General features: G+C 34.6%; 1 protein-coding gene across 1 annotated transcript; it reads right to left on the bottom strand.

Moving 5' to 3' along the window:
• Positions 1-4,803: 4,803 nt before the first annotated feature.
• Positions 4,804-11,030, bottom strand: LOC123541773 (LRP chaperone MESD-like). Its single transcript, XM_053531099.1, has 4 exons — positions 10,823-11,030; positions 9,972-10,053; positions 8,382-8,514; positions 4,804-5,587 (listed from the first exon to the last, which is right to left on the bottom strand). Exons 1-4 carry the CDS (start codon positions 11,013-11,015, stop codon positions 5,423-5,425), a joined length of 573 nt encoding a protein of 190 aa, XP_053387074.1. The 5' UTR covers positions 11,016-11,030; the 3' UTR covers positions 4,804-5,422.
• Between the last annotated feature and the right edge of the window lie 2,685 nt (positions 11,031-13,715).

Below are 13,715 nucleotides of genomic sequence, written 5' to 3'. Positions count from 1 at the left end.
GTTTGTTTATAGTAAATTATAAATATATGTTTCATTTCAGTAGAATGTAAATACATCGAAACATGTATATATATATGGAGAGCATGTCTTCAGAAATTTTGTAATAAAATGTACAAACAAAATTATACTAGTATTCGCTATGAAATTATATTCGTTTAAACTGGCCAGTTATCATGCCGTACCGACGTTTTCCCCTGACCCTTTAAAGAACCACCACGACCTTTTAAAGATCTACCACAGAATATTAATATTCTTTCATGTTTCCATTTTGGTAATAATCATACATTACTGGCTTTGAGAAATGTAACAAACTGACAGCGACTTAAAGGAGGCCAAGACAATGTGTTTAAAATTAGAATAGACATTGCGCCATTATTACGCCCGTGGTATACCGCCTCACCTCCATCGTGTATAAATAGTGTCAAAACACGGTTTTGCCATAAATTATTTCTTAAATCACTTTACCGAATTAAAGTGGCAGTGTGAACAGTACTTGATAAATGCAAGCAGTACCACCGCCGTTCCATGGCCCCCGTCCTACCTGCTAGTATATATACTCAAGATCACTGAAAAGTTACCACCCTAATGGACCTTATATTTCAAAAATCGCATTGGACTGTGTTAAAAGCATAACACGACTACAGTCTTGACGCAACTGAGACGTCATTGGTGTAAAGATTTGTCAAAGTCGATTAATTAACTCCATTTGAGGCAAGGGCTGCACGTGCAAAATGACTTTTTCCAGCAATGTCGACATGTACGAAAATTCTATCGCAAATCATTCATCGCACTTGAAATTTAGTCGACAGACTAAAAGGAATGCGTTAAAAAAAACACAATTGAATATCTTTGCTAAGAATGCCACGTTTAAGGCACCATCAATGCAATCAGGCAATTGGCATGGTTGACGCAGAACTTTCATGTCGTGAAAATGCACGTCGTATGTGCTGTTCTCACCCGACAGTCATGAAATGGGTTAAGAGACATGATCAGACAGGGTCTATGAGTTAAAGACCGCGCACAGGCCATGAAAAAGTGACGTCAATATTGTATAAAAAAGTAAAGAGGTATGTATTTAGTGGTAACTTTTCAATGACGTCCAGTATATACTTTCGTCAACATTATTATTATAGAAAAACTTGCAGAAAGTCATCAACATGAAAGCCTTCTAGGAAAAGTTTAATTTACCAGTTCGACTTCTATTGTCCAAGTTCGGCACTGTCTCTCTTTAACAGTGTCTTCAATGGAACCATAATTTTGTGATTCAGTGACTTCTAGCTTAAGCTTTTAACACATGCAGAAAACTCTCGAGCAATATAAACGTTACGGAAAACAGAAGGAACTCTGTACTGCGTATTTTTATATTTTACTATTAAAATACATGAATGGTACAAATCTATGAATTTAAATATACAATGTTATCTGATACATTTTTATGCATTCTTCATTATATCAAACGAAATATAAATGAGGAAGCCTGAAACAATAAACAATGGTAATCAACAATTTGAGAAAGTTGATTTTTAATGTATGAAGAAAATTTAAAAAAACATTAGGCAATAACAACATTGTAAAAACATGCATATATAAGTATTTATTACATAAATATTTTCAGGTACTATTCACAAAGAACAGGACCTCAGGCATCAGTATGCTTCGATTTTAGTGTGCCTTATTTCATACCTGCACTTTTGACATCATTTCTGATGTCTTTTTAATGTACGTTTGGACGTCATTTAAATGTACGTTCTGACGTCTGTGCGTTCTGATGTCATTTTAATGTGCGTTCTGACCTCATTTTAATGTGCGTTCTGACCTCATTTTAATGTACGTTCTGACGTCATTTTAATGTATGTTAAGATGATTACTTACCGTGATATTTTCATTTTTACCTAAGCTAATTACAAACTTATATGACTTAATAATAATTATATCAAATATCACGTCTGACGTCAAGGGAGTGGAATAAAACTATTACATAAAATGATAATATTCTAGTGTAATGAATTACAGTACAGGTCTAGTGATGTTGGTCAAATTGATTTGTTTATAATAGATCTAGTTAAAAAAAAGAAGAATATTTGATGTTTCAGCAGGAAAAGCTAACATGTGATAAAAAGAATATTACATTTGTGACACTCATGTAAAATGAATAGACACTCATGTAATATCCTCTATGACAAGATGCGTATGTTATAAAAAAGATTATTAGGTTTGCATCGAGATGTTGGCACTATTTTTTTACAGAATAAAACTGCGCTTGTAATGAAGTAATATCTAAACTGCAGAACTCCGGTCACATTTCTCAATACAAATCTAACAACCTATAATTACATACATTGTACATGTATATCAGATCTATCTAACAAAGTGTATTTGAGTACAATGTTATTCATGGTATCATATCCATAATATGAATTTACATAATATTTTGCAAAATACATACAAACATTTTTTTTCTCGGATTAATCTGTAGAAAAAATACAATATTATTAGTACCCGAGGCATAGAGGATTAGGGATTGGTTTAGAGTCACATTGACATAGTTCAGATTATAAAATTATGGCGATTTTTCCCCAGCTGTTATGGTGGGGGAAGACCCTAGGTGCCCCTCCAGGTATTTAATCATTACAGTTGGACACCTGGGTAGAACCCTCCTCCTTCAATAATAAATCCAGCTGCAAGGATTCCTCACATGAAGAACTCTATAACCAAAACAGGTTTCGAATCTACATGTTAGAAAAGCAAGTGATTTGAAGTCAGTGGTATTAACTGTCTGGCTGCCGAGACCCCTATGGACAAAAATAGCACCAATAGAATAGTGAAAAACAACTCTACAAAGCAAGCAGGTTTGATTTCCAAGAACTATTAAAGAAAAAGTTCTAAATTCCAATCAGGTACAGCGGACCTAAAACCTTAAGGTTGTGTTAGAATATTAGTTGATATCAACGTGTTTTAAAGTTTACCTGGCTAAAGGAATAGAGTATTTTATTTGTAAGTGTAGATTTGATGCATACTGAATAAAAATATAAATAGCTCTCGATTAATAATCCTGCACTTCTTTTTTGGTGCAGTAATAACATTACATTGTCAAAGTTGCAAAATACTCCTGCAATAGAACATCTGCATATTTCTCAAGGACTGATTACTTCAAACAGGAAACGACTACTCAGTGTTACTACATGTGAAGTAGTCCAAAATGTAGTTCCATGCTGTTGACGAGATCTGGATGTAACAGTTACATATTTGGTTTAGTTTTTTTGCTTAATGTATTAAGAAAACATCTGGTTTAAGTTCTTGCAAAATGAAAAGCCTAGGGTTAGAGTTAGGAACGAGATGAAGCACCTCGCAAATATAGCAAATTCTAATACGCTTGTCTCTGTTAAAACACTCTTACGCTAGAATGACGTCACGTTTACGTGCGGTGACGTCAAATGTTTTATTGCAACCAAGAAAGAGCGCTCCTATATTTTATCAAGTGTTTGAGATTAAGGGCATATTAGAATCAAAATAATTTATAGCACAAGCCTGCTTTAACACTATTTGTACACTTGGGTGGTAATACGTCGTTCAAATAATTTCACTCGGGCTGCGCCATCGTGAAATTATAGTGCCCAATGTATGACCACCCATCGTGCATAGTGTTAAAGCACACTTTTGCTATAAATTATTTCTTAAATCAAACCCTTAAATTTAGGTAATTAACTTTTTGAGACTTTTATAGTGGAAGAAGACCCCGAGTGTACCCTATGGGCACTGTGTCATAGGCAGGCACATTGATAGAATCACAGACCTCCTTAAGCCAGCTGGTTAACACACAAAGAATTCTTCACTACAAACAACATTTCGAGCCCACATTGGTGAGGGGCAAGTGAATTGGAATCATCTAAAACTCAGAATCAATAACACGCTTAAAGCGTTTTCCCGGTATTTCATGCTGTGTTCATTACACAGTAATATATATTATTCTCAACATCATTTACAATCTTAATATAACATAATTATATTCCCTAATCAATGCCCTCCCCCCCTTCCCCCACGCCTTTGATAACCACTGCAGCCCCTCAGTGATATCTGTCACAAAGATATATACATATACACATGTATATTGTTAATTTAAAAATCTAAATTTTTTATGTTCTGATTTATAGCTCAAACATTTTCCTCAGCCCCTTATGCTAACTGCTAACTGATGAAATACTGTGTTTTATCAGTGAGATATAATCCATATCACTCACTGCATATCACTCACTGCATATCACTCCCTTAAATGCTGATCAACTTGTACACTGTGCATAAATTTTAAATTATCTGCTTAAAACAAGATGAAAATTGTAGTCGCACTTTGTACTTTATAGTATAATTCTCGATTCAAATTATTTTACTTAATGAGAATTTCATAACATTATGTAGCAAAAATAAAATAGAATGGAACTTTACGTCGTGTGTATCTTTCTAACGTCACAATATGTCTGACGTCAATGCCAGTATAGCGTGTCTGTTTCCAGCGCTGAGATTAAAATCTGTTGCAAAATGCACATCTGAATGTAATTAAGCATAAAATAAAAAGAAAATCTGTTTGTTTATCTTGAACATGGAATATATCTCACTCTAAGTGAGAAAATTTTCACATTTTCACTCGCGCTCATGAAAATATTTGAATTTTTCTCACTTCTCAGTGAGATATATTCCATATTCACTCAAAACAAACAAATATCCTGTATTTTATCTCCAGTATCATAAAAAACTTCATATTCACATACTCTGACACACACACATATATTACCTTTTTTTCCAAAATAATTTTTGATATACATGAGATTTTATTATTTTTTGCATTATACATTTTCATTATGCTGAACACGATGAGCAATTTTATCATACCAATGTCTACAATTTATACATAGTTTATTACCATATATTCACTAATTAACAACCTCCCCTAATAACTCCACCTTTTGAAAAAAAAAAATATATACTAGCGGAAAAAAGAAACTGTGCATGTGTAAAATGTTCATGTATCGCTCAATTTTATAAATTAAAGCTTGAAACTTTACACAGGTAAGCTGTGTATCCCTCTCAGTCATTTGCTGATGCAATAACCATATCAACTGAGCTGGTGTTAAATAAAGGTCAGATAAAACCCTGTTGAATTTTTTTTGCGATTTCTTATATACCTCCTCAGTTCTGTTTTCCGCTAGTATATATACTTTTAGTACATTTTACTAATCAATGAATACTGGAACTATAGAAGAGCTATAGCAGTTAAAATTTCATTCATTTGAAGCTGGTTTACAGTTTATATTCACTAAAGAAATTGAAAATTTATTTCTATGGCCATAATAAATACCCCACTTTTGCAAAATTAAGGCCACTTGGGGCATTAACAAGGGAGTATACGGTATCCACATTATCTCAAGGATCATAACTCTGTTTTTTCAGTATTCTTTTTCTTGCTGTCTTTTTTATCTGAAGATCCCGATTTTTCTTTACTTTTGTCCTTTTTTTTAGTCTTTTTATCATCTTTTTTAGAATCACTGTCTTTTTTCTTTGACGGCTGATTTTCCTTCTTATCTTTAGAAGCTCCCTGCAAAATGTACAAGATCATCTGAAAATTACTGTCATCGTTTTTCTCTCAAAGATTTCAATATCTTTAGGGAGTTAGTTGCGCAATGGTTACCAGGTTGGACTACAATGCAAGCAGTCTGGGTTCGACTCCCAGTTGCAACTGATATCCCGACTGGTGTTCAGTGCTGAATTTTAATTTGATACTGTTTTCAGCAGTATTGGCCTAGAATGGATGCTTTGGAGGTAAATATGACACCTGTCGTGGGCTTAGATGGAAATAAGTTATTCTATCCATTCCAGGTGGGGGCTTTCGTCGATTAAAAAAGACACATTACTTTACCTTTACCTTCTATATAATAACATTGCATATACATAAAAAGAACAAATTTCATCCTCTTAATGACAGTGTTAAAAGGTCAATTTCAACTGAGCTATTTTCGTAGATCCAAATTTATTTATTCTTTTACAGTCATCATATCTATACAGCAATCATGGCCCAATACCTCTCTTCTAATTGATATATTAAAACAATATGAACTTTGAAAACATTTTTTCCCCAAAGTTTTCTACATACTTACAAGTTACATTGCATATTAAAAATAAGAACAAACTCCAACATTCTAATGAAGGTCAATTTCACTTGAGCTATCTTTGTACAGGGTCCAAATTTATTATCCAAATGTAGGAAATGCCCTTTGACATTGACTTTTGACACATATTTAGTCAAACCATTGCTTAAGGATGACTACCGGTAATAGGCCTCAATTTCACCAAAAGCGTACATACAACTTGATAATGTAAGCTTTGAAAATGTCAAACAATAGAAATAAGGTGCATATTGACAAGTTACATAGTGACAGAAGTTCTCAAAAATTTCCTTTAGATTACCTCCACTGATAATTTTGGTATTTCATGAATTATCTCCCCTGAAAACTAGAAAAAAAAAATTCTCCTTTTCCCTACGAGGAATTTTAGATGTCTTTTTGATATTTGTATCAGAATCATATAATGCAGCTTTCTACCGCAAAATTTTCTCGAAACAAAAGTTCAGATTATAATCAAAGAAATTATGTATTTCCCATAGGCATCAATGTTAACTTCTATACCTATTATCTCCCCAAAAAATGATAAAATTTGAAAAATCTCTCGGTGAAACGTTTTTAATTTTGAATGTCTTTAAAGTGAACAAATTTCATTTAAATATTACCATCCAGTTACAAGATATGAAATATGGTTATTACACCATGTACTGTAAACCTAGAAATGTTCGCGGATACTATGTTTCGCGTTTTTCAAAACGTGGACATTTTCGCGGGTACAAATATTCGCGGAATCATATCCATCGCGAATCCCGCGAAAATGAAGTCGCAAATGAACATATTTAGTATACTAAGGTAAGTATCACGGCATAGCTGCATTGATAGTATTGTCAAAAACGTTTAGTTTTTGTACCCTTTAATTATAAATGTACCCGAATCATTTTCAACCATATCAACGGTTACTATTATTATTATTTTGCCAGATTTATGTAGCGCCCTTTTCATGATAAACACGTTCAAAGGCGCTTTACATATACAAACGCAGCCACAAAGGGCGTGAAATTCATCCTCTTCTAGTACAGACACAGAGTGATCTGACCTGAGGGACAGAGTGAGATAAAGTCCCCAGAACAGATAGAGAGAAATCCTTTTTAGATACAGACTTGTTCACATCCCCGATTATTGGCAGTTATTACACTGTCATTTGTTTGCCATTTAAAGCAGTATCTTTTGTTAGGCTATTAAACCACACCAAGCAGAAATAGACACAATATTTTACTTACAAATAATATATTGCATTGGCTGCCGACTACAAATTACATGTATATGTCGTTCGATAGATGCATACTGTTTCTGTCTTTATCCCCTGTTTGCCTGACGGATCGATAATGAAAAGGTTGTTAACATCATACAGAAATAACTTGTCAATCAATTATGTTAAATGTGGATTTGTACACTCATTTTATACAGTTATGGTACTAGAATTTGAGATATTAATATCTAGGTATGTGTAAGTACAGAACCATTTTATAGCGATCTATTTAAGCTGAAGCTAGAATCTTTCGCGTTTTTGTTAGATCAGGGTTTTTTGCGGCTATTTAATTTAACGGAAATATAGTGCCCGCGAAAGGCGCTAATTTAAAAAGCGCGAAAACATTTCTAGGTTTACAGTAATCCTTAAAAAACCATCTGGAGATGGAGTTTCATTTAAGAGATAATAAGTCTGTTTGTATAATTTATCAGTTAATAAAATATGGGCAGGAGTTTGGGTGCATAATAATTTCATCATACAGGCATAGCACGAAGAATTTAGTTTCAGAAAAAGGGGAAGCACTGTACAAAATCAAAACCCTCCCACAACCTAGCTGATAACTTCTTCCCTTGAGCTTTAAGAAATTTAAGACCCCTCAAGGCGCTAATATAGAAATCATGATGATAAGCAAGTGTTTGAAGTTTCAAAGCCACATGTCAAATAGTTTTGACAAAACATGTACTTCCACAAAAACTGAACCAATTTCCAAGTCAAAAAGGGCCATAACTCAGCCAAAATACTTGACAGAGTTATGTACTCTTGGCAACAGGTAGATACATTGTACTGATAAAAAACTTATTGTTTTAAGTTTGAAGTCAATTTCTTTGATGGTATACAAGATATTACCATTTCATAAAAACTTTTACCAATGCCGACACCTACATGAGTAGTATAGAGCTCCATATTCTTAGAATAGACGTGCTAAAAACTTATTTTAAACATAACACAAAAAGCATCCTCACCTTTCCTGGATAACTTTTGCCCTCTATTGTTACTTCCTCGCATCTGTCTTGGTTCACAAGAAAATCTTTCACTTCCCACGCCATGGACCCGTCTTTCAGCATAAATATCACACGATTCTCCGATACAACATATCTAGGTGGAGAGAAAAAATAAATGTTAAATTTAAACAAAACAATTTTTTTTTTCAATCTCAATTATTGCATGTGACTTCTGTGTGCAGTGGAATAGAACATCTTGAACAAATGAGCTGCACGATGAGAAAACCAACATAGTGGCTTTGCGACCAGCATGCATCCAGACCAGCCTGTGCATCCGCGCAGTCTGGTCAGGATCAATGCTGTTCGCTAACGGTTTCCGTAATTGCAATAGGCTTTGAAAGCGAATAGCATGGATCCTGACCAGGCTGCGCAGATGTGCAGGCTGGTCTGGATCCATGCTGGTCGCAAAGCCATTATGTTGGTTTTCTCATGTTGCGGCTCAAATTTGCGAGGGATCGTTACAGGGATGCTACAAAGTCTGGGGTAAAATCCTTTAAGTAAGAGTGAAGTACACAAACAAACTTGAGAATGGTCAATGCAAGGATGCTTCTGACAAAGTTTGGTGAACATCCACCAAGAGATTCATGATTGGGAGTAAGTGTTGTTTTAATGTTTTTTCTAGTATTAGCTGTAGGGGTGTAACAATACGCTAGTCTCATGATATAATACATATCGTGATACAGATGCAACGATATGGTACATATCGCAATAAACATTGAGCATTCATGTGGCAAAATGATAATTAAAAAACAAAGTTCCTACATCTACATTTGGAAAGTAAATGAAATTTTGTTTTAAAGTTAAAGAAACTGTTATAGATGATACATTTGTTTAGTTACTATCTTTAACACGAATTTTATAAAAGTTTTCATTCAATGTTTCTACTTTTTACTGTATCATTTCTGTATTGTGAAACAGGTCTGTGATGCAATATGCGTGTCGCCAAGCTGAAGTATCGCGATACAGTGAATTGTGACATATCGTTACACCCTTAATTAGCTGTGATGGACCCAAAGTGCAGTCATGGCTTACAATTTGACAGTTCTTTAGGAAAGTCCATGCAAAGATGCTTTAAACAAAAGGTCCATGAACATCCATGTAGCGGTTCAAAAGAAGAAGCTGTTTAAAGATATCTCTATCTCAACCTTACCTTGCTAAATTTCTATAATAAACTTGTCCATCTTTCAATTTGGACAGTACCATTAACTGTTAAAAGGGGTCTTTACCAAAATGATACTGGCAAACAGATCAGAATAGCAAACAGTTCAGATCATGATCTGCACTGGTCACAAATGCTGAACCAATTGTGTCCAGCATGGAAGAGGTTAGTGCTCATCATATATATATACTGTAAAATCATTTAATTTCGTGGGCATGAAATTTCGTGGTTTTGGTCAAATCAACAATTTCGTGGGGATATGAATTCGTGGATTTCAACTTTTGAACATAAATGAAAGGGAATTTTGCTTGTTCGTTGGGATTAAATTTCGTGGATTGACTCAACCACGAAAATTAGTCCCCCACGAATATTAATGATTTCACAGTACATACCTCTGAGTTTCCATATTAGCATTAAACAAACTGCCCGCCCAAATCTGCGTAATTTTCTCCGTTTCTTCTTGAGTTGGGTTTCCTGAAATAAATGAAAAAATATTTGTAAATCATTTAATACATAACTTCATAATGGTTCTAAACTCTCCATGCTGGCATATAAAACAAGCAGTTTATCGCAATCCTAAATCTGTACATGATTATAATGATGTAAAGCCAGGTTCTTTGGAAATATCAAAATTTCAAAATATTCAAAAAACAGCCAAAATTTTTTAATACCAGGTTATCATTTAATAAGGCGTAAAAAAAAATTGTTTGTTTCAGGTATCCCGACCTACCCTAAATTTTTGGCCCTACCCTAAATGTTTTTATGGCCTTGGAGAATTTTTTTTTTCAACTTTTTGACAAAAAGTTGCAAAACTGCATTTTTTATGCTTTAAGCATGGTCAGTAATGTTAGAAATCAGCTTACTGATGCTCTAAAGGCATAACCCCCCTATTTGTATTCATTTTTTGACACAAAAATAATTTCAGAAAAGTCTCCCTTAATAAAAAAAAATAAAAAAAAAAAATTTCTGACCTACCTACCCTAATTTTTTTTTAGCATGTTACCGGAAACAAAGAATTTTTTTTTGCCTAATTATCCATTGCAGACCAATTGTAAATGAAAGACAAAACATGTGTGACCCAAGTTTTAACCCTTATCACACTGGACATGACTGTATTCTGCCTTTGTGACCAGTGTAGATCATGATCAGCCTCCATTCAGTCAGTATCTCTTTGGTAAGCATCCATTTTAACAGTTACTGGTTCTGTCCAAATTGAAAGATGGATAAGGGTTAAAATGCTTACCAGAAACTGATGCGAACATCATGAGAGTTTTTCCTTTCTTCGTAGCTTTGAGAAGATTTTCTGGGTCAGACGTATCCAGCTTTGACATGTCCACTTTTGATGGCTCTCGTTTCCATTCTGGTAACTCGTCATTCGGTAGTTCATCTTCGTCAGCTTCCTGTTTGATAATTATAGTTATTACATTATAATACATAACTCATTTTTAAACCTGACAGTAAGATCCATGCTGTTCGCAATTAAACAGTTTCTCTAATTGCACTACGCACTGAAAGCCAACAGTATGGATCCTGACCAGACTGAGCAGGATGGGCAGGCTGGTCTGAATCCATTCTGGTCACAAAGACACTATGTTGGTTTTCTCATGGCGCGGCTCAAATTATAAATCATAGGATTGCATCCTCATTGGAATTTCTCTCATCAAACAAGTTATAAAACCCTAACTGAAAGAAATTTTAGTGTTTAGTATCACCTTTTATTTGAGGAACATAACTGCATAAACTATTTTAAACTTCATTGATATTTATTTAAAGTGGCATTATGCGCATCTTATTGCACAAAGTGTGTTTTTGGTGAAAGTTTTAAAGAAACAATTTTCGGTTGCTGAGCATTGAAATGTGTTAAATTAACAATAATGCTGCATAAGTATTTGAAGCTGATGTTTTAGAAATAAAGAAATCGGACCAACAGAATAATACTTCTTTCCTTCAATCATCTACACAGTGATCTCCCATACTTATAGAAGACCTTTATAAGCTTAGCTTTCGGATCTAATCCTTTTTCAGCATGTATGATAACAATATTGTAAATTGTAATATGCACAATGTCATATGTTTGAAATAAAATATGTTTAAACTATAGGTAGAGATTTCTGAAGTGGAAGGGAAGCAACTCCTGCATGCTGTTTGACTTTTCTTAAAAAGACAGCCCCATTCAAAGTAAGAAAAGTCATATTTGGAAAGTTTTTTTTTCTTATTGGCAACAGGAAGAGTTCGGTACATATATATATGGCTAAAAGGTATTATTTCCTCCACCCTTTTTACATACACATTCTGTTTCAGCTAGATTTTTAATAGTAAAATGTGCAAACTTCCACTTAAATGTAAAATAAAAGATTACATGTGTATATGTGTATCTCTGTTAAAAATTGTTTGTTTTACTCAGGTTTTGAAAAATTTCAGGATAAAGGTAAAATGGCTCAAAAAGTTATAAGAAAAAGCAAAATGCACATGTATCAGGTTTTCATTGTTTGTGTGTATTTAATAAGGCAAATAATATAATATTCTTTATCAGCATGACGATCATGCCAATTATTGTCATTATTCGCATGACGATTATGCCTGGAAAGTCATGCCAATAATTTTTGTTCCCATACGACTAAACATTCTATATATACAACTGTAACATTTAGTTAAGCTTTTCTGAAGTTTTTCCCTGCTTATCAGATCCCCATAGCATTGATTTTTTTGAAAATTTCTAGCATGCACCTTTTGGTTTGTTAACTACCTGCAACAATGTGCGATTAGGATGCCTACTGTAATTAATATTTTGAATAACTTATATATCCAAATTATTGAATTAAAAGAAAGTGGCTCCCATTCTAGTTGGTGTAGCAAGCTGGTGACGCAACCAGGGTCTCTTGAGTAAAAATTCCCAGTAGTAAATCTTGCTGCCTGGCGTTGGACATTTTCAATCTTTTGGATCTGCTTGTGATGGTAAGGGTCCAATACTATAGAGGCCTATTCCAGGACAGGCTTGACAAGTGTAATATATGCCTGTGCCTTAACATCTTGTAGGCAGCTCCTTAGATTTCTCCGCAGGAATCCAACAGATCAATGTGCCTTTGCTGATGTCCGATTTATATGCTCGCACCATGACAAGCCCTGGCTGATGTCGACTCCCAGGTACTTGCCACAGGCTACATTTTTCTGGGTGTGGCCGTGTAGGTGGTAGCTGGCTCTGACTGGCTTTCTCTTCCTTGTTATGTGAATGGTGGTACACTGTTCTGGATGGAAATTGCCATCTGCCAGTTTCATGTTTCATCTTTTCGTCCTTATGAGATGAACCGCATACAATGCGTCAAATCCTTCAACATTATTTACATATTTACACTATCACCACCATTATTTACAAGTGTCTGACAGGCGCAGACTAGTTGAAGAGACAGATATTGAGATACAAGGGAATCCGGGTACCAGACCCTAGCTCTTTTTGAATAGACCCCTTGGTTCTTTAACGTGCCCGGTGTATAGCACCAATACACGCGAGGATTGCCTGGGTTTCTGACCAGTACACCTCTAGTTGGGTGGGAAACACTGAAAAGCATTTCTGAAAATTCCTCAGGCATCTGTCCGAGATCGAACCCCGGACCTCTGGATTGGAAAGCCAGTGTGAAAACCACTGAGCTATCTGTCCACCCCTAGTCTTTTTCCCACTTTTCTAGTGAGGTTAGGTCTTGCTGGAGAATGGTGATGTCACTCTCTGATCTGATGGTCCGGTATATAAGGCAATCATTCGCAGAGCTTTACAGGCTAGCTGACAACTGCTGGAAGGTTGTTGATAAATGCCAGAAATAACAGAGCCCAATGCCAGTACCTTGTGGAACACCAGAGTCAACATCTGCCTCATTTGATATGGCACCATCGTTTCGGAAGTGGTAGTTTACGATACTCTTAAGAAACCAGATCCATAATTAATTGACTAATTTCCAATCTAAATATAAAAATTGTAAATTAGAAAATTGTGAATTTAATTACATATATCCAAAAACACTGAATAACTGTTTTCTAGCAATTACATCTTGTGGTTCAGCATTTATGCTTGATTTCATTCAAATAAAGTCACGAATGACTGAATTACATGACCTTTATATTATTATGTCATAAAATATTTAGCT

Source organism: Mercenaria mercenaria, chromosome 19 (assembly GCF_021730395.1).
Source record: "Mercenaria mercenaria strain notata chromosome 19, MADL_Memer_1, whole genome shotgun sequence".
NCBI classification, from domain to species: domain Eukaryota; kingdom Metazoa; phylum Mollusca; class Bivalvia; order Venerida; family Veneridae; genus Mercenaria; species Mercenaria mercenaria.
Note: the sequence above shows the minus strand (reverse complement) of the source record. Positions and strands in the feature narration are given on the sequence as shown.